The following is a 21,449-nucleotide window of genomic DNA, read 5'->3' as shown; positions in this document are numbered from 1 at the left end:
TTCATCTGCTACAGTTTGTTAATGAATGCAGTCATCAATTCTTGCTGCTGTCACGGGGAATGACACTGTTATTCAGCAAACGTATGCGTTCCCAGTTTGTTGCATCTTGCATTCTAGAACAGTGGCTTTTCACCTGTTTAGACCTGGGAAACCTTAACATTTTTCCAGTGGAAATGCACATCCCTAGTCAGGCAACTTAATGCCTACAGAATATAAGACAGCATTTTTTTTAGTCTCATGAACCTTTTGTGGACTCTGTCACAAGTAATTCCTGGTCCCTCCTGTCAGAAAACCACAGGATGAGTCTGGATTTCTCTTTTGCTTGAAGAGCTTTCTGATTTACACTATCACAAATATTTAATTGAGAACTACAATGGATAGAATAAGGAAATTGATTAGGTTTTGGTTTTAAAGGCATCTGTTATTTGAAGGCCTTTTCAGTTGTCATTTTATGTAGCAGACACTTCTATGAAACTTCTGTTCTTTCCAGTATGTTGAATTGACTCTCAGCCATCTCCTTCAGAAATTGTGTTCACATGCCAGCATAGATAAATCACAGGAAAGTGGAGAGCTTGATGTTTTGCCTGGTTTCTGTAGCATACCAATGTCAGTCTAGTACTCTCTGAACAAGCTCTTCCAGATATTCCACAGATTGAGGGTACAATGTTTAATATTAAATTTACTTATCTGAAGTCATTTGATATTACATTGCCCTTGCCCATCTCCACTGAGCCTTCTTCCATTGTTAGGGTTTATTGGTCAGTCACAGTGTCATTTATGTTTCATTTTTATTTCATCAAATAGGTTTATTTATATTTTAATAACATTTGATTCTTGCATTGTCCCTATTTTCTCAATATTTAAATGTCATAGAAAGCTATTTTGAACACTTTCTGGTCTTTTGAAATGACTTATAGAGCAACTATGTCATCATATTCTTAGAACTTTCTTTCATAAGGACAGATGATCAGCCATATTATTATTTTAGTAAGAAAGTTGACTACATACTATTTAAATATGATATTTTAAGTCAGCAGAAACTCTTTCACAGAATTTCCCATTTAACATATTTTTCACAAATTGATGGCATATTAAAATCTCTTGTCAAGTGCAAATGATGAAACAGAGAAACATTTGTATATACTAAATATGTATCTTATCTCAAGTTGCTTTTGGTTTTCCTGGATGGAACATATTTCTCACTACATGAAAAAAAAAAAAGTGATTTAATCGAAACTGTATTTTCTAATGGAAAATACTGAATTAATTAAAACACTTAGTGTTTTTTTTAGTTCAAGAAAAAAGTGAGAATTTGTTGTTACATATGAGAAATATTTTACATGTATATTTAGAAAATCTTCTTAAAGTAAAAATAAGATTACAAATAAGAAACTGATGTTGCAACTTGTACACAACATTCTTCACTAATTCATAATTTAAAAATAACTAAGTTTAAAAAATATGTTTTGCAATAGCTCTGATGATTTTTCAGGAGACTCAGGGTGGATGACAACCGAAGAGTAATGACTGGCTTTTGAGTGCTGACCATTAGGACTGAGAGTCTCACTGCAGTCTTGGCTGCAACACATTTATTCTAAGAGTCCAGTACTGTCCAGAATGATGGAATCATTAGGATAAGGTAGTATTTGTGCATGGAATTGGGCATATCAAAGGAAAACAACAGTGCAAGTGCCCTCTCCAAACTTTATATAAATTCTTAAGTCTCACAGGAAGTATGAACATAGAATGTACCATGCCATCATAATTAACTATGTTTGTTTTCTCTTTAAGATATTTTCTCCATGGGAATAAACAAAGGCTGGGGAAAAATAATACAGAACAGTCAGGAAGAGAAAAACCCAAAATAAGAAATACAGCAGTGTATGTTTCCATGCACGAATAAATGCAGATAGAAATGAGAACAGACTGTTGAGAAAGAGAGAAGCTAACTGTGGATACCAGGAATCTAAGAATTAAAGAATATATATATATATATATACACACACACATATATACTTACATATATGTATATATGCATATTCCTTCTAGATTCAGCCTTGACTAGGAATGGCCATTATTTTTAAATTTTATGTATCTCATCTACTGTTCCTCCATGTGGAGTAACAAGTATTTTTCTATTACTTTTCCTCTGCTAATGGCCAGCAGACTCACACAGGACACTTTTTTAACCAAGGCAATTTTCAGCAGAATGCTTCACTTGCAAGCAAGAAGGTAGAATACATGACATTGTTTTCATGATTTTTTTTTTTTTTTGCTTGGTTTCCAAATTAGAGTATTTTAATCAATTTTAATCATTAATCACTATATATTTATCAGGGCATTATTAACACTCCCCATACAAAATCTTTCTACGTCTGAACTTTCTGCCAGCCCTGTGCTAAGGATGAGGGCAGCAGGCTAAAGAAGTGCCCAAAGTGCTTGCTGACTCACCCTGGGTGGAGAAGCAAGCTCCTGGGTGCTCTGAGGCTGGGAGAGAGACGTGAAAGTAGGTAAGGAGAAAAGCAATGTAGTTACTCAGAGTTAATTTCATAAGTTAGCTGTCATTGTCCTTTATAAAAAATAGAAAACTAACTCTCAGCATTCTGTAGGAAAGAAATTGCAATATAACAGGGATGGAAAACAAAGGTAATCACAGGGGAAGATGATCTGCCTTCCTGGAAACTGTCACCAAATCGTTAGGCATGCTATGAGAGGGTTCTCTGATAAAAAAAAGAGAAAAGGGATTGTTTTCCCCTCCTCGTATGACATCTCTTTCTAGGGTTAGTTCTCATACGCCATCACATTTTATTACCAGGTTTTGTTCTGCCCCATGTCCTGGTCAGTGCAAAGGGAGAACTGGGCACTGTTAGGAGAGCTTGGCTTGGGACTGAATGCTGCTTTCCTCTGAAGCACCTCTGTCCTTTCCACAATCTCACTGTCATTTAATTGAATGTTACAAGATTAAGTGGAACTATTATAAGGTGATTTTTTTTTTTAAGTGATGATCTTCCTTTTCTCCTGAGTGATTTATTAATTAGAACATTCATTTAAAAACTGCTTATGTTTTATTAAACAACTCCATGTTTCAATGATTTATAATGGCTAATTGGCATGCTTTTAACTTTTCACTCATGATGATAGCCACATTAATCCTTAATGTCAAAATGTAAAGGAGACAATAAATCTCTGATAAAACAGATTACCAGTAACTTTGTCCCATGTGACAGTAGAGGACTATCCAGTCACAGTGAGTTATAGAAAGCATGCAGAGCCTTCAGCAGTCACTGTCTGAGAGCCTCTGGAGAATAGCCAGGTAAAACAGCACAAACCCACACCAACAACATGTCAGTTTAATTTACGGCCATGTGGGTGGCATCAAGTTATCATCCATGCCATGCAAGTGCTGGTGGCAGCTCAGTCTTGTGGCAGCCCCATGGTGCTCAGCTGCGTTTTACTGTGCCGGGTGGAACCCTTCCTGTCCGTGCAGAGCAGGTGCAGATCACAGCTCCGTGTGCTGCTCATGGCACTCCCCGTGTGTGGCTAAACAGCACTGCAGGGCTTCGGGGCCTGGCCTGGCAGAAGCAGCTGTGCTTGTGCTGGGGATGAGGACAGAGGGAAGGCAATATTAAAAGATCAAGCTATATGCTAATAAAAAGGATACGGTTTATGAGATAAAAGCTGTTAGTGACCATTTGAAGGTTGCTATTAAAATTGGCACACTGACACAAAGAATGTTATGTATGGGTTAGAGTTCATTGTTTTGTTTCTATGAAGATTAATACATTTTCATTTACATTAAAACGTTTTTGTTTCTATGAAGATACACAGTGCCTGTTTCACAAGGCCTTCACAGAACACTCTCACTCCTAAAACCATGCTAATCAGTCGAAGTCAAGTATGAAAATTAAATATTTAGAGCAATAGATTGTGCTTTCATACCCCTCCCCACCCCCTCCTTTTTTTTTTTTTTTTTTTTTACAGATAATAATAAAAGTTTTGCTGAATCCCTCCAAAAATAACTGCAGGCAGGAAGATCTGGAGATTTTTTTTATTTTTTTTTTTTAATTCATTTTACTTCATTTTATAAGGCTTCAAAATCCTTTAGAGACCTGGCTGTCTATCAGCCATGCATACTACATTCACCTAAGAAAAATGAGGGGAAGAACACTAGTTACAGAGCAGGCAGCATCCTGGCAATGAAAACATTGGTAAAAACCAGTAACAAAATTCTCTCGTTTACTGTGATGCTATGTCACAGCTATTCCCCATGCTATTCCCCATGCTATTTCCCCATGCTTATTCGCATGAGCTCCCATTCCTCTCTTCTCTATCTCTTTTCTCTTTTCTAAACTCTGAGCCTCTTCAGCTTTGACTCACTGTCTTTCAATTTTCCATTTGAATTGCACATCAACTGCTTTCCCTTTCAGCAACTCGTGCCTTTGGGTTTTGTCTTTCAAAAGTCTTCCCCAACCTGTATTTTTATTTCTGTAGCTTTTCCCCTTCTCCCAGCTCATCTTTGCTACTTTTGAGACTCTGTGCCTTCCCTTTTTCACATTTTCAGTTCAGCATTACTAATCACTGGTGGGACCACTCCATTCATTGGTTAAAGCTGAGAAGTTACCATACAGCTAGTATATAATACTGTAAGGTTGTTGCATTTCCCCCATAGCTACTATCCAAAAACAGTTTGTAATTTTCCCAGCTGTACTCATTCAAAATCACTCAAGGAATAGTTTAAGCAAGAACTCAGTATTATGATTAGAAGTTTGAGATCTGTATTGTATCACTTAGTTTGAAAACTACTCTTGTCACTTGATATCATTTCTCCTATCTGATTGAACTAGTTGAATTTTTAAAACTTGACATTGACATCTTTCACTAAGTGAAACTTGCCCCTATTTTTAATGCCTACATCGAAGAGGATTTAAACAGCACATCTCTGCAGATGCTGAATTTTGACTTTCAGTAAGTTGGAAGGTTAAAAACAAAAAACACTTCATTACTGCTTGTGTAAATGTTGTATTTTTGTTTCATGGTGTGTGGTCTATTGCTTTCATTCTATCTTTTGCCTTTTGGATAAACCACAATGATTAGTTAAGTCACTCCTATATTTATTTTAGTAAGAAAGAAATTAAAGAAAGCCATGACTGAACCCTCACTTTAACCTTCAGATAGAAAAGGGAGAAGCATTTCTGCTTGTCTAAGGCTGTGCAGGTGGTATTTATTTGGTTTACTTCCTTGCTTGATTTCCCAATAACATTTTTTTTTTTTTTTCTTCCAGGTGAGCCTATACACTGTAAGAAATCAGAAGATATAGTAAAAGCCACTGAGCAAAAACAAGCACTGGTACACAACTAGATTTCCTGTTTCTTAAAAGCTTCTGACATTTCAGGCAGGACAGGTAATTTTGACATTTATTTCCTATAAAGAGGAGAGTTTTATATGATAAGGATTCACTTATTGTTATTATTATCCTCTTTGGTCTATTTCTGTTGTGGTTTTATTACAAAATTTTGAAACTGGAATGTGCTATAGCCCGCTTTCTATGTCCCTTTAAAAGTTATTCAATACAATAGAAGGGAAACCCAATACTGTTACGTTTCTGAATTTTTAATGTGAGACTAAATAAACATGCAATAATAAATCCTTGATTCAATTATATTAAATACTGGGAGTGATAGTAGTTAAAGGCCTATTGTTTACAAATTTTCATTTGAACCCTGTTGCAGGAGAAAAGAAGAACACTGTCTGTTCCTGCACCTGTGCTCTCAGAGGCTGTTATCTGTCATCTTACTCTTGGATCATCCTGTTTCTGTGGAGAGTGATTGGTCAAAATGATCAAAAGTGTAAAACATTAAACCCTGAGCTGGTAACTCAAGGCACTTAACAACTCAGAATTTCAGTTGTATTTGTTGTTGTTGTTTCCTATTCTTTTCTGCTTTCTTAAACTAGCCAAAATAATTTTTTCAGCCAAAGTTGAACCTCGCTCTGTTGTATCACTGACACCAGACATTTCCAATTAATCATGAGACATGTGAAAACATGGCAATCATCATCTGCACTGGATTGCTGTTACATGTCACTGCTACTGGTGTCCAATAGAAGTGGAAAGTCAAAATGAGATGTTGCTATAGACACTTGTTCATGCAACCATGCTGCATGCAACGTTGAAGTTCTACTCGTTAGCTTCCTTTAAATATCTGGAATTAAAAATATGTAGACTGTGTGGGAAGTTCTAGAGTTGTACAGATGAGCCTGCGTGAATGATGACTCTTTCCCTTTGCGGTGGCTGCCGTATGGAGAGAAATGGTGTTTAAGAAATCAGTATTTGAAAATCTCTTAAAAATTAATTGAATAGCATCCAGTATTATGATTAAAAAATTCTCAGTGCAACAGTGTTTTCTCAGATGTCACAGCAGTGGTGTCAGCCCTACCACGAAGCTGGTGCTTATTGTTCTGTAGGCGGAAGAGACTGCTACATGAATACATGGAAATTGCTTTGTTTCAGCAGAGTTCTGCCTCTCAGGCAGAACTGGAAAGTGGCACTAAGACCTTATATCATGGTTTTTCTCAAATGCAAAGCTAATGACAAGAATGCAACAAAGTCCTTCCTTGCCTTGTTTCATTAAAAGAAAACACCAGAGCATCTTTCTCTGAGAGGCAGCAAAAGCGGAGCACGCAGGCGGTTACCTCTGCAAGAAGTCTCAGGATGAGCCATCCAGCCCCAGCTGTGCCCAGAAAGAGACTCCATGTTCATCTCTGCTTCCCTCAAGCTGCACAGGCCCCTTGGCTTGCCCCTCGGCCTCATGCAGCCCGCCAACAACCTTGTTGCAACAACTGCTGCAGCCTACCAGGAATCCTCCACCCCCCTCTTCAGGTTGTATGCTCGTGGGTGTGTTGGGTCACTGCATTCCCCATTCCCCTTTTTGGACCCCGTGGTTATTACCTCACTGACCAAAAAGTCTGCAATCAGCCATGGTCCACTCTGAAGAGGACTCGTGGGGGCAGTGGCTCTCCCCTCTATGCAGAGGCCTGTGTACTACTCACCTGCTGCTTCAGGGATCTAACCAGAGCTCAAGCATAACATAGGCACCAGGCTCAGCCTCAATACGGACACGTTATGTCCCGATTGAAGAAGGAATAGTAAACCAATCACCCCATACTGAGGGAAGTGTACACGTCCATACCTTTGACTGTCTCCTTTCTGACAGCACAACCATTGAAATTGAGCTGGGAACAATACAAGCTCTGAGCCCTGGGATAAGGGCATGCCAAAAGGTGGAATTTCTGTTGTTGAATATGTAAGCCATATACATGCTATGCATAATTAGTGTGCATAGTTTTAACTTAAGAAATATTTGTGCATATAGGTTGTAAAAAGTGCATTTAAACTGTTTTGTGTATCTGGTCCAGGGCTTGTATTTGGCATGGACAAAGTTCTGTACAGTGCAGTTAAAGAATGAAATGTTAATGAATGAAATTGTATCATATATGTTATAATGCAATTGATATTTTTTGCTAAGAGTTTAGAATTTATATATTATCTACCAGTGTTTGAGCAAATCATTAGTAGCCGGGATCACTCCATGCACCTTTGCAATCCTTTTTGGGGAATGTTGGGCACATTTTTTCCTTTATAATGAAATGTAAACCATCTTATGGTTTCTTATTGTCATTATGACAAAAGAAGAAGCATACTGTTTATATCAGACTTTTTTTTTTTTTTTTTTTTTTTTTTTATAAATGTAAATTGCCATGGCTTATGGCAGTAGAAAATCTTGTTTAAGATCTGAGAATTTTGGTTTTATGTCTTTTCTTTCAAAACATGGGACCTTACTTCAGATGTGTTGAGCATCTGCAGTCCCACCAAATTTGAAAAGATAAAAAGATGACTGATATTTTTTAAAATTAGGCCAGTTATATCTTTGTAATGTTCTTCAATATCGTGATTTATGATTCATTGAGAACAGAAGTCAGGAGCAATTAAAATGCAATGTTCTTATTGTATTTTCAATTTCAGACTTTTACCATAGTTGAACTTGACTTTTTCTTTCTGTATCTCTGTCCCATCACCACTGAGATGCTCTGCATAAGTTTTCTCCTGGAAACAGAAGCAGAAGTTATAGCTGATTCTGCAGTCCACTGGGAGCATTCTGTGGGGCTCTTGGTGTCCTGTTGTTATACCTGGCCCCGTGATCTCCCACTGCAGAGGCTAGGAGGAATTCCTGATCTTACAGGAGGTACTCAGTGCCTGCAGATCTCCTTCATTAATATAGAAATGTGATTTGTGTATAAATATTCCTACTTACTCATTTGTATTCAGTTTTAATCACTGTGGTAGATGTTACTGAAATACAAGCAGAGTCCTTACTTTTTCTTTAAAGCCAGCTAATTCTCTTTCTTCCTTCCTTTATTCTTAGCAAGGTTTTATCTGGACATGACCCAAAACTTACTGTGTTATTTGGATGAGGAGAAATTTACTTTGGTGGAGAAGACCATAATAACCATGTGTTAGCTAAGGCTTTGACCTTGGGTGGAATTCACATTCAGATGGCAGAGAGGCTTCTTGTTGGAGCCTCTCCTGAACAAGAATTTCTCTCTGAAACCTGCAAGGCTGCACAACCAAAACACTGCATGGGGCCATAAGAAATGGTATTTGTATATGCATCTCTCCCACAGCATTATGGGCATGTATCCCTGCATCAAGCACACTGAGGAACTGTAGCTATAGATTAGCCCTCAAGAATTTTATTTTGTATTTTTATCTTGAGATATCTGACAAATATATTATGTAATATTGTTATGGGTTATGATCTAGCCAGTATTTTTTTATTTAATTTTCAACAAGGCAATCTAGAACTGTGTGTTTTTATTCTGCTGTATTTGTCCGTATTTCCTATGATGATATTCCTAAATAAATTTGATTTGAGGGCAAGGATCATGAAGCTATTGAATGCTAGTTACAAATTTGCTTTACTGAAGCATTTGCTCATTTGCATATGATTGCCTTTGGAAAGTGACAGATCATAAATGGTTGTTTACACACCTTTTGCCTGCTTGCAGCTCCGTGCTTTTTCCATAACTGTGCCAGTCTGTCATACAAACTCACTTGTATCTCATAGCACTCTTGAAAACAATTTCTCTCAGTGAGCTTTTCCTTCTTAAGTTTTACTGCTAAAGTAGCCCTCATATGAAGGAAGCCATAACCAATAAAGCAGTATTTTCTCCCCAAAATTTTAACATGGGCTGGCATTGTTGAAATTGCTGGGACTGCTCATGTTAGCAACCATTCGTCAGGAAGGGTGCGACTTTCAGAGGTGCCTCTATGCCATAGCATAAGTTTAATCAGCAGAGTTCAGTGGTACAGGGCCTCATCCTGCTACAAATGGAAATCAATGGAAAGAGTCTCATTGGCTTGGATTTGCATCACATCCTAACAAGCTGCATGATGGTAGTAAATACAGATATCTACTTCATAGCATGTACTTTGCAATTCCTTTATCCCAGATGCTCTCCCTTTTCAGCTACACGCTTGAAGGCTTATCATGTGTTGTAAGTATGCCAGAAGCCAAAATAACTTAAAATTAAGAAATTAATCAATATCCCTAGTTGTAATGTATAAAATGCATATTTTTAACTGACTATGGAGTTATTACATGACAAAGTGGAAAAGGTAAGTATAACTAACATTCTTCAGTAACACCTTAAAATTTTAAGTCTAGAGTAGCTTAGCAGTGACTTATCTGAGAGGGGAGTGCATCCAAATGTAAATAATTATTTAAAAAATCAAATCAATGAAAACACAGATATGGAAAAATGAGTAGAAATGGCATTTAATACTATAAAGAAAATAAAGTGTTCTCTGTCAAATACACTATGCAAACATTTAAGCAGCTTTCCTGGGACAGTTTTACTTTCCTGGTCATGTAATTGTTTAATGGGTCTCCGGAGACTCATTGTCCGTGTCCTGGGATGGACATTCAGAAGTTTTACAGGATCGCAGACTTCTAAGTAGTCCTCTGGGAACAAAGAGGCAACTCATAACCAGAGAGATATAAATGTGGGGGAAAAAAAGAATAGAAAAGAAAATAAATTTAAAACAAACAAACAAACAAACAACAAAAACACCTTGTAAAAACATGGATTTTAACTGTTTCGGGCTGTTGGGCTGAATATTCCTACAAAACACTTCTCTTCTGCTTAGGCTAGTCCTGTTCCTACAGCCCTTTTGCAGTGGGCAGCAAAGGCAGTGAGAGGCTGGGATTGGATAGCTCAGCCCTTCGATCAGAAGGAAAGAAAGCATAATCCTACGTTTGGTAAACTGTCAATAATTAAAGTAATTAAGGTGTTGAGGCAAATAAAACTTTGCAAATAAACCAACCAACCAAACAAAAAAACTAAGAAAAACAAACAATAAAATGAAATAAAACCAAATTAAAACAAAACCAAAATAAAACACAACCAAACAAAATACTCCCAAACCCACAACTCTAAAAGATGGCAGTAAAACTATTACCGATGCTTCTTACATATGGATTGATTACTGTTGGAGAACTTTTCATTAGCTAATCTTGATAGGTAATGTCCTCAATAGATGTACTCTAAAGCTGAGGAGTCTCGTATGTCTGTAACACCGTATGTAGATCACTTTTACAAGTCTGAAGTAACACAAAATTAAAAACATGAATATAATGCGGTCAGAGTCAAAATGGGAAGTGGAATCTGAGCCTTGAACACAGTTCAACAGAACAGATGATTTTTCATTTTGTTTGGACTGTAGTTATAAAGTTGTCTCATAGTCACATAGGGTCTGATCCTGAGCACTTACACAAGCAACTCTCCTGAACCTGCAAGAAGGACTTTCAGTACAGTCAGACCTGAAGGCTTGTATCAAAATATTGTGAAAAACCTATCAAAGAACATGAAAGTATGTGCTATTTATATAAAGCCTGTTATAGTTTTCTTTGTCCAAATTCAGTGAGCGAATGGGTCAAATGCACCCATGCTACAATGCCATGAAAACCAGTCAAACCAGTGTCATTATGTCAGGAATTAATTTGATAATTGGGTCATGATAGGTTGTCCCTATTTCTCTGTATTTAGCTGTATTATTGAGGGTTTTCTGCATCAGGAGGAATCTCTGATATTCTGTAGAAGGCACTGGTCAACTTCTAGCTGCCTTTAATTCTTTTATTGAAATGATACTTCCTTTTCTTTGAGATCTCTCTCGTTTTTGCTTTCCAGTCAGAAACAAACATTTGACTTTATCTCCTGAGGTACTCCAGTAATGTACAACTGGAATGAATGGCAATGAATTTGTGTCAAGCACTGCTACTTGGTGGATGATGAATCTTTATTTTAGCATTCGTGTCTGATAGAGACCCCTGTTCTGCTACTAACAAGGTAGTTTTGGGTAGGGCAGAACTACGATTACAGCCATAAAAAGTTCTGAGGGACACGTGTGTTAGCAAGCAAATAATGGGTACAGGAACAGGGCTGCAGAGTTGATATTTCCAGTAAATTAGAGAATAAAAACAGCACAAGCAATTTAAATATTATTTATAATTGACCTTCATGTCTGTTTTTAATATTCAATCTGCTGAGTGTTTAAGAAAGCAATTAAAAGTCCCATATAATGTTAAAACCCTTGATAAATGTAATAAACAAATGACATATTCAAAAGAGAGAATCTATGTCCCATTAGGAGAGAAAAAGAAAGATGAGAGCAACATATGGCAGTATAATTAGCATGATTAGGGAAGCACATCAACAGAATTTATGCTGCAGGGAAAATGTAATAAGAAACCAACACACTTTCCTCACTGCCTTGAAAACTGCAAATATCGCTTTCTGAAAAGGAGAAGATGCAGAAAGGCTCTCTGGCATTTAAAGCTGTAACTTGTGTTCTTCTGTCGTTATTAAAGATGCACACAGCCATCTGCAAACCATTTATTTTTTGCAGAGTTCACATTGTCCCATTGCTTTGATTAATAAGGAGCAATATTACACCTCAGCTGCTTTTCAGAAAGATGCTATTTTGGAAACCTAATTAATACTCGCTCCACAGTTAGCTTGAGGTGTTCGTTAGTGCCAGATACTGAGTTCTTATTTGTTTCACATTATGTGGAGAGTATTGCTTCTCAATGCCAACGTTTTTGTTTTGTATTTTGGAATAACCTTTCAACACCCCCACTCTCCCTAGCCCTCCATTCAGGAGAGCTAATAACACCTGTCGTCATTATTTTAACATGCCCATTACGTCTGTCAAAGACAAAGTGGGTTATTTACATAGTTAGACTATCCTGATGCACAGCAAATATTCCTGCCATTTTCTGAACAGTTGGGCGAAAGCGAAAAGTGAAATTTAGAAACCTAGCAATGCGATTCAAATTTCAGCTTACCACTAAGGGTCAGTATAAACTAAGTAAAGGAGTTGTTACAGAACCGAAACAGAGTAAGTTTTGCCTAGCAGGAGTACCAAATATCTTTTATGCCCCAGAAATACCAGATCACTTTATAAATACAACCCCCTCCCCCCCCCCAAAAAAAAAAAAAAAAAAAAAATCTACAGCAGAAATACCCTTGCTCTAGGCACTGAACTTGTACAAACTCCATCAGTCAGCTTTACTGTATCTGGCAGTCAGCAGCATGTCACCAAGTGGCCTGAGGCTTAGTAAAGAGTGCAAAAACATCTTGATATTTGCCCAAGGTGCTGCTGCTGAGGATGACCCTGCTGCCTTGCTGGGTAAAGGAGTGAACTCAACAAAGCAGGAGAGACATTTAGCATCCACTCAGCTGCCAAGTATAATACTCCCTGCGGAAAGGTCAAATGTAATTACACTTGTGAGGAACGAACAGAACAACTGAGACTTTTATTGCAACCCACCATTGTGCTGAGCAGCTAAGGAAGAAAATAAGGAGAATAAAAGAAGACCCGTGGACCTGAGCACCAATGTGGAGAATGGATGGAGAGCTTCAGGGACAGCATGCTTTAAATATGCCTTATGGTGTACCCTGAGAACTGGGGACAGAGAACATCTTAGCTGTTCTTCACAGGCCTGACCTACCCACAGGATTTTCATGCTGTGCAGAGGCTGGAGTTTTGGTGTATACAAGAGCTCATAGCGGATGGACACACATACATACACGAGGACGTAACCTCTGTAAAATCAATAACACAGATGGGGCCGGCTGTCCTAGTGCAGATTGCCACTCGTCACCTGCACTCTGTCTTCTAAAAACCTGCCAGTAGAAGGTACACTGTCCCCTTAGGCTCCACAGAAATAGGGTCCCTCATAAAAAGCTCATGTCTCAAACTGCGAGAGGAAGAAAAAAGAGGGGAAGCCTGCACTGAGCTGTGGCACTTGCCTGCGTGGTGCCAGCTGCCAGACACACAGAGGTAGCCCCGGAGCCTGCAGGACCCCATTAGGTCCCTCCCCAGCCACCAGCAGCACTGGACCTTGGCCAGTCACCTGCCAGTTTCCCTTGTGGAACAGAATAATCATGTTTTTAAAGAGCACAACCCACCACTGACCTTGTCTTTGGTACTGTGGTCAGTCAGAGAGAAGACAGACAGACTGCAAGCCCCTTCCTCAGGCAGCAGGGCCGCAGCACCATCATGTTACAGGTGCTTGTATGGCTTCAATAAAACCAGTGGGGCAAGAATTCATGGGAATTTTTTGATTATCGTAGTAGCTAAACAGAGCCTTTTCCAGTGTGCATTGGTGGGGACAATTAATTATGAGAAGATAGTGGGGTTTTCTTTGAAGATTTCAGCAGTGTTGATGGCAGTCCTAAGAGAACGTCAGTAATTCAGTGGTTAAATCGCCTGCAGGATGACAGGAGGTTTCCTGTACACTACACACCATACTTTCCCCTAAGAAAGTCTGCTGTCAGCCAAAACCTATGGCCATTCTTGAGCAAAATTCCTCTGACTTCAGTGGAAATTATGCTTTAGAAAGGACTTTTAAATGTTGGCTCTTACTTTGAATCTATTTAAGTATTATCTGGCTTTGCACCTGGAGAATAAACAACACATACCATCCTGTAAGTCAAGGCGTGGAATTTTTCCAACTAACTTATTAGCACAATGTCTCAATAAATCTCTCTTATGGGAAGGATCTGTCATGGAATAACAAGTATAACTTAAGAAAAAGAAACAAGGCTGTAAAATGCAGTAACAAAGTGCCTTTAAAATGCTATACATTAATGAGTTAGGGGATTCTGGGAAAAGCCTGAGACCAGTCCAAAGAGACAGTTTTCTTTCAAATCGTGCTGTAGTGTTCATTCTGCAAATAGCATTTCCTACAATATTTTGACAGCAAGAACAGGAAATGTAGAGCAGCATGGAAAGGTGGTAGATGTAAGAACATGATGGGCGGGAAAGGAAAAAAACAGAGTTGCCCGTTAAAAAAGAACTATGTTCATTACTTCTATTACTTGCCTTTTATTTATTTTTTTTCCCTTAAAAAAAAAATAATCTCTTTTTCCATCAGCCCATTCATGGAAGATGGACTAATACAATCTATCTCTAACAATCCTGTTCCCACCAAGCCTGCAAGTAGTCCCCAGCAGGAGGCAGGTATTTTGAGAGGAGGTGCCTTGAAAAGGAAATATGTCATCGCAATTTTCCTTTAGGGTGTTTTCATGGCGTGTCGTTTCAGACACTTGAAGTTCACTAACTTTTTATCTACTCTCTCAATCTGCTATTGATTCATTTACAGTAAAAGAGAAAGACAAAAATGAATGGATTTTTTGGTTTTATTCCATGCTTTTAGTGACATAATATGCCAGGCAACAATGATTGACTCACACCATTGCAGCAGTCAGTTAAGGAACAGAAACTAAACAGCTAGCAAAGGAAATAAAGAAATCTTTTGTGTATTTTATGGATGCAACAACATGCATTTCACTGCTGCTTACAAAAACCTCTCTTTGAAATGTTTCTACATTTATGTAATTCTACATAAATACTTTCACACATCACATAATTCTCGTTCCTTTACCTCTGTTGCTTTTAAATATTCAGGATTCTTGCCTTTTCTTCGGTCAACTCTTTCACCACAAGCATACAGAAATCACCATTCTGTGTCTGAGCAAGTGAAGTGTACACGTGTTTATAGTGACTATTAATTATTAGCATGTTGAAAGTTATACAAAAGGCTTGCTATGCTCTATCTGATCCATTGGTTTCAGTGTTTGGTCCTCCAGCAGTGCCACCAGCGAAAAAATGTCAAACCAAGTCATAATAACATAGAAACCTTCAGTCATTTTTGGGAAATGAACGAAGATCTCCATGTACAGGTTGCTTGAGACCCTATGTTGTTTTGAAACACAGAGTTTAAACAATATTGAAATTTCTATGGCATTTATAAGTAAACCACAAAAATGTTTGCTTCCCTAAAGAATTGAATCCCTACAGGAAAGCTGAGCAATTGCCCAGGTGTTCATTCATTTAGTAATTTTCCTCCCTCCCCTTGCCATGCTCTCTGTATCATTAGAAATGGACCAAAGCAGTTATCATTTTTGACTGCAGACAGCATTTTGCATTGTTACAAAGATCATCATAGTTCAGGCACGTGTCTATATAGCTCACCATGCTGTGAGACAGCCAGAGCTTTCATTTGCACCCAATGCATACAGAAACTCTCTATCTAGGGCCACTGATTTTAAAGGTCAGAGGCTGGGCCAAGCCCCAGAAAAGCCATAGTTCAGGAAGCAGACTGCTTTTCCTGATCCTCCTTTCTGACTTCCAGACATTTCTGTCATGAGGTTCGCTGACAAGTCACTGCAGTGCTTCAGCTCCGCTCCATGACAAGCACTTAGACGGACAATTGTTTTTTTTTTCTGCGTTCTGCTGTTTTACTCTTTCTTTATAGCCTGACTTATTGTATGCCTCACAAGTGGAAGATCAGACATTGTTTGATTATCGTTTTGAGTTTAAAATGTTGTACTGTTGTATAGAAAAATGTGCATCCTGTCTGTGTCCTTTAGATGAGGTTCCACCGGCAAATTGTGTCATGGTGGATCCATACTTAAATCTGAGTGACAAGTCTTGTTCCTTTTCCAAAAATGATCAGTTGGTTCCTGCAGTCAGACATGCTGCGTGCATAACCCCGGGTCAGGAAAGAGAGAAAGCAACAGGCTTTTAAGATGATAAAGCACAGCTGGAATAATTAGAGATGGGGGAGGTGATAAGACCTGGAGTTAGAGATGCATCCAAATTCTGGCGTGACTATCTGAGGCTCTTATCAGACCACAATGCTTCCTCCAGATTGGGGCTGTAAAACAGACTTGTTGTCCTCTCGTTTCTGCAGTAACAGCCCTGCAACACACTCAGATCTGGTTCAAACTAAATCTGCTGTTATTTATAAAGTATAATCTTCCTCCATTCCAACAGTGATCCTGAAATTGACTCTTTGTGGTGAATTCTGTACATACTTATCAGGTGTTTTGTGTTGCCTCTGAAATGTTGAGGTCCCAAAGTGCCTTGTGTTGGTATTGACTGTTCATATTTAGGCATGTTTTATTCCTTTGGCCCGTAAGTCCTAGATACTGCTTATTTGAAGCCTATGGGTACTAATAACCAAGAAAGTAATTTAATTCAAAAGCACTTTATTAGCTAGCAACACAATGCATCCATGCTGATTGGCATTTTACCACTGGGAGTACAGCCAGAGATTAACGAAGAGCCTGGTGCTCAGCAAAGGCAAAGCTGCAGCAAGGCTGGGACAAGAGCTCAGCTCTTCTCGATACTGCTCCAGTCTTAACTTTGGTCTGTTCAAATGTTTTATGAAGGGTCATTTCCCTCCTTCCTTGTTTGTGGCACAAAAAGCCCTCAGTCCTGCAGCCACTCCTGCACAACTGGAAAGACCTTTTAGTCCGGCCTGCGAGCCCGTACTGAACTGCAGTCACAGGAACTGTTTGCAATGTTTCTGCAGAAGATGGAGACAAAGAGGACAGATACAGGGGCATAGATGGAGGGCAAAAAAATGGCTCCCAAATACAAAGAAACACTTGTTAACAGACCCTGTTCTCAGCATGTCTTCATGGAAGAGCTCAGATTGCAAGTGAAATCATCAGGCAAGACAAAGACAGAAAGCTCTGTGTTTTTTCTTTTTTCTTTTTTTTTTTTTTTTCTATCTCAGCTCTTTAAGAAAGGCTGAAAGCAGTGGAATGTTAAACCAAGGGTAAGACTCTGTAGCAAACTTAGTTAATACAAAAGCACAGTTAACTTGTTTAAAAAACAGCTATTGATAAAAAGGAAATGATCTGTCAAGTGTGCCTTGAAGAAACATGGCTTTTCTTTTTCCACTTCATTTTATGTTTTCTCTTGAGCTCAGTTGGAGCCGTAGAGTTTGCATGGTCTGTGATGAAAATGCTGGTGTGAACCACAAACCCAAACTACCGGGCCTCAGACACACGCTCACACGCTACATTGCTGCAGCTTGCTGTGCTGCCATTATAGCTGTGACAACATGGCACTCAGACTGCCATTGCAGTCATAGTGACAGACTTCATTGGTCTGGAGAGGCGACTCCACTTTTTTTTTTTTTTTTTTTTTTTTTTTTTCTGCCTATGTTACTGCAGCTAACTATGATGTTACTGGCAAAAGCTGTCTAACTGAAGGGGTCATTCTATACGAACATTTCTCTGCAGGGTAGACAAACCCACTGTACAACACACAGTCTTGTCTAAATGAATGTATTATTTATTTTGTAGCTTTTAAATGGGTTTTATTTACAACAAGTCTTAGAACACAGCTCACACGCAGAAGTTAAGCTCTGGCAATACTGCCATCAGATCACTACCACGTTTGCAAATGACATTTCTACGTCATAGAAAATGAAAGAGTGACTTTAAAACAACCGTTTTATCTCCAGGTATAAGGCTCACAAAACGAATTTGCAAGTGGCTGTAAAGCCCAGTCAAGGCGTGCTCCCCAGCGCACCCTGCTCTGCGGGAACACAAGCGGTGGAGAACTGTGGGACGCACACGGGGTGTCGCAGCTCCGTCATCATGGTACCCGGCCCCCAGGCACCCTTGTACGGGTTAGTGGTCCCATTCCTCTTCTCTTTCACTGATTCCCTCTTCCTCTTCTGGAAATGCTGAATCACTCTGACTCTTCAGATGCTTTATCCCTGAAAATATAAAAGTCGTAGTTAAAAGTTGTGGTAGCTCACATTGGACATTTGTTTTCCTGAAGGAAGAAACAAAGAAATAAATAAACTAATAGAAATATTTTTAGTACTTGTACTGATCCCCTTTTCCTGCAAACATCAAAATTCAAACAGTACTGTAATGTATTTCCAACAGAAATATTCTCTTCCTTGAATATAAGATCTTTGGAAATTTATCATGCTTTGTTGGAAAGACCACTAACAGACACCTTGTAGAACAGAACAGTATTTGCTTCTTTTCTTTTCATTGTGATCCTTGAAGAGATTACTATTGCCAATCTCAAGTGACTTTTGAATTTTAAAGGCTCACAGAATAGGTGTGGGAATTATTCTACCAGAATTTCAGTCTGAGCCTTTCCCTGAGATTGATCTGCTGAAAGTCCTTGCTCACAGAGACCCAGGGCCTCATGGCCACAGCTTCCTATATGCAGCAGAATTCTCTGACGTGCTTCCCCACGATCTATAGACAAGAACTGTCCTGATGCAAAGTGAGCACCAAACCTGACAAAGATTCTCTGGAGCTGATGTGGTGACAAAATTGAATCATTTCTCACACCAGGAATGGAGAGCAGGACATAAATGAACATTATCCATTGATTCTCACACAGCAGGAGTTTGAAAACTTCCAGAAGTAAAAATATATATATATATTTTTTCATAATTCCTATCTCCATTTCATTCTCAGGTAGCTAGAGGTTTAGATGAAATTTTGTGATGTTGAAATGGGTGTTTTGAGAGGAGATGTCCTGGCCAGGCAATGTGGCCTGGCCCGGCCTGCTCGCTGCGGCCTACTTGCTGTGGCCTTCCCATGGCGCAGCCTAGCCAGCACACAGCAGGCAGCAGGAACTGTATTTTTTTTTTTTTTTTGACTGGATATCAGGAAAAGATTCTTCACTGAGACGGTGGTGGGGAACTGGCACAGGCTCCCCAAGGAAGTGGTCACAGCACAGAGCCTGATGGAGTTCAAGAAGTGTGTGTAAAACTCTCTCCATTGCAGACTGGCAGTGTTCTTTGCACTGGCTAGCACATGTAGAAAACCTTGTAATGCTGTAATTCACAAGCCACAAAACGTTGCAGTGGAGGCTGCCAGAATCAATTGACCCTGAAGTGAAATACGACAGCTACACAGTGCAGGAAGTTAGCATGAAGTGACACACAGGAAGTGAAACTCCTATGAGTATCATGGGAACATATGCAGTGGGTGGATTCATATGAACATGTGAACTGAAGAAGATGGTGGCATTTCTGGAAACTTGTACTTTGTGCACAAAGTACTAGACTTCAACAGTACCAAAATAGTCAACAGTAATAAAAATATTTAGTTAAGTGGTAGCAATCATACGTTTAGATTAAAAATCACGTGCAGTCATACAACGCTGCAGTGAAGCACAGTGGCTGCCAAGGCCGGTCAGAAGGCCCTGGTGCTGCCCATGCCCAGGAGCACACTGCGGCACTCACCCCCACGGCCTGCTCGGTGGACAGATTTTGGGAGGAGAGGCCTCTGCAGGGGCTCTCAGGTGTCACACCAGCAAGGTTATTTAAGCTGTGTGACCTGCTGTTTGCCAACACGGGGAAAATGATAAACAAGTAACAATGTGGTGCTCTATCCACAGATATTTTCTTGACCTCTGAATTCCACACAGGAATGGATGAAAGGGGTATCTCAGTATATTTGGAGGTTTGGGTTTGAAAAAAGTTGTGAAGTCCCTGCTGCTGGTTGTTTTTTTGTTGGCATTCTCAAAAAAATGTAAACAACAAATACACAAAATTACTCTCTGGACTAGTTCCCTAGTTTTTGACTGAAACAGTTGTAGTGGGAACAAAACTTTTAGTCAGAGATTCATGATTTCATCAAAACATAAGTCTGATTAAGTTTTTTGGAGCTGTTGCTGTCAAAACACGAAAACAGTTTTTGTTTCACTGCAGATCATTCATAAGTCTGCTCATCATTTCAGGTTGTCAGAACCAAAAGCTTCCCTTACGCATCAGTTCCTTGTTGAGAAGTTGCATCCTAGCCACTTTAGTTAGGTGCAGATGGATAATCTAATAACCCCACTGTCCCAGCAATTCTAGAGGCAGATTTAGAAAAAAAAAAAAAAAAAAAAAAAAAGTGCATTCTTACGGCATCCAGGACAGAACCCAGATTACCTCTTAAAAGGTAAGAAAAATTGGTGGTTTATGTCCAAGGGTCATGGCCCCAGCCACGTAATAGGCTGGAGGTTCCTGCACGTCACTACTTACATCTACATCACTCCAAAATATGGGATACTTTTTCACAAATTCATCACTCTGAAAATTTTCAACTTCAGTTATTCCAGTTTAATCAAGTTACAAGTAGCTGGAAACAGCTACTTATCTTATAGAAGGTCTTCTAGAAGGGCAGTGCGGCTTGCTCCATATCCATATCCAGCAGGAGCCCGTCTTGCTCCATGCTGGGCCCTTGTTTCTCTGGGTTCCTCTTTCTAGGTTACACAGACAGCACTTGGTTCCCTGGGAAACAGTTGTTCAGTTGTTGAAATGGATCTTCTGAGAGAAGATGTCCTGGCTGGGCGCTGCAGCCTGGCCCAGCCTGCACCCTGTGCCCTCCATGGCCCTTATTCCAGGCAGTGGGTAACCCTGAGCCTGTGGGCAGTCTGCCCAACCGAAGCGTTGCCTCCTGGCTCCGTCTGGTGGTCTCTTGCTGCCCTGTCCCCAGCCTGGGTGCTCTGCCCTGCTCTCCCATGTTGTTTGGCGGTGCTTCACAGGATCTGAGCCATCCTGCTGGCTGGTCCCCAGCCCTGCTCTGGTTGGGGCTCTGCTCTCCACCTGGGAGGTCTGAGAGAAAAACCCTTCCGTTACCAAGGCTGCTCACCGCTTGTGGGGCTTTACCTTCTCACTGCACGCTCACCATGACTTTGCACCCACAGGTTGCTCAAAATCACTCTATTCTGCCTTAAGGTGAAGCCTGGCTTTTGATTTTTTTTCCCCTACCCCCTCCACCCCCACTCTTTTATGCTTCTGAAGCTAGCATGACAAGAATTGTTTTTCCTCAAAGGGTTCATATTTCACTGCAGGTAATTTAATCCAATTAATGCTGATGAAGAAACCCTTAATGCCAAGGCATATTCAGCAGATGCACACTAATACACTTTGAACTGGTAATTCTTTTTAGATGAAGTCACTGCCTCAAAGCATATTTGTAGATTGCTTATAAATTATGAGTGCAAATGGTACAACTTCCTGGCATCTTTGCAGTCACATAATAACATCTATGCTGTTTAATCAACAGCT

General features: G+C 39.5%; 2 protein-coding genes across 11 annotated transcripts in view; one reads left to right on the top strand and one right to left on the bottom strand.

The window, feature by feature from the left end:
- Positions 1–8,938, top strand: part of PDE1A (phosphodiesterase 1A) — a 221,846-nt gene extending 212,908 nt beyond the window's left edge. For all 10 annotated transcript variants that reach the window (XM_027461479.3, XM_072041054.1, XM_072041055.1 and 7 more), the window contains 2 exons: positions 5,282–5,401; positions 5,730–8,938. In XM_027461479.3, coding sequence (XP_027317280.2) covers positions 5,282–5,358 — 77 coding nt within the window. In that variant the 3' untranslated portion in view covers positions 5,359–5,401; positions 5,730–8,938. The remainder of the gene's footprint in view (positions 1–5,281; positions 5,402–5,729) is intronic.
- An 8,749-nt stretch (positions 8,939–17,687) lies between these two features.
- Positions 17,688–21,449, bottom strand: part of PPP1R1C (protein phosphatase 1 regulatory inhibitor subunit 1C) — a 46,484-nt gene continuing 42,722 nt past the window's right edge. The window contains 1 exon segment of the mRNA XM_005016810.6: positions 17,688–18,140. Within this exon segment, the coding sequence (XP_005016867.2) occupies positions 18,052–18,140 (89 nt within the window). The 3' untranslated portion in view covers positions 17,688–18,051.

This window comes from Anas platyrhynchos, chromosome 7 (genome assembly GCF_047663525.1).
Source record: "Anas platyrhynchos isolate ZD024472 breed Pekin duck chromosome 7, IASCAAS_PekinDuck_T2T, whole genome shotgun sequence".
NCBI classification, from domain to species: domain Eukaryota; kingdom Metazoa; phylum Chordata; class Aves; order Anseriformes; family Anatidae; genus Anas; species Anas platyrhynchos.
Note: the sequence above shows the minus strand (reverse complement) of the source record. Positions and strands in the feature narration are given on the sequence as shown.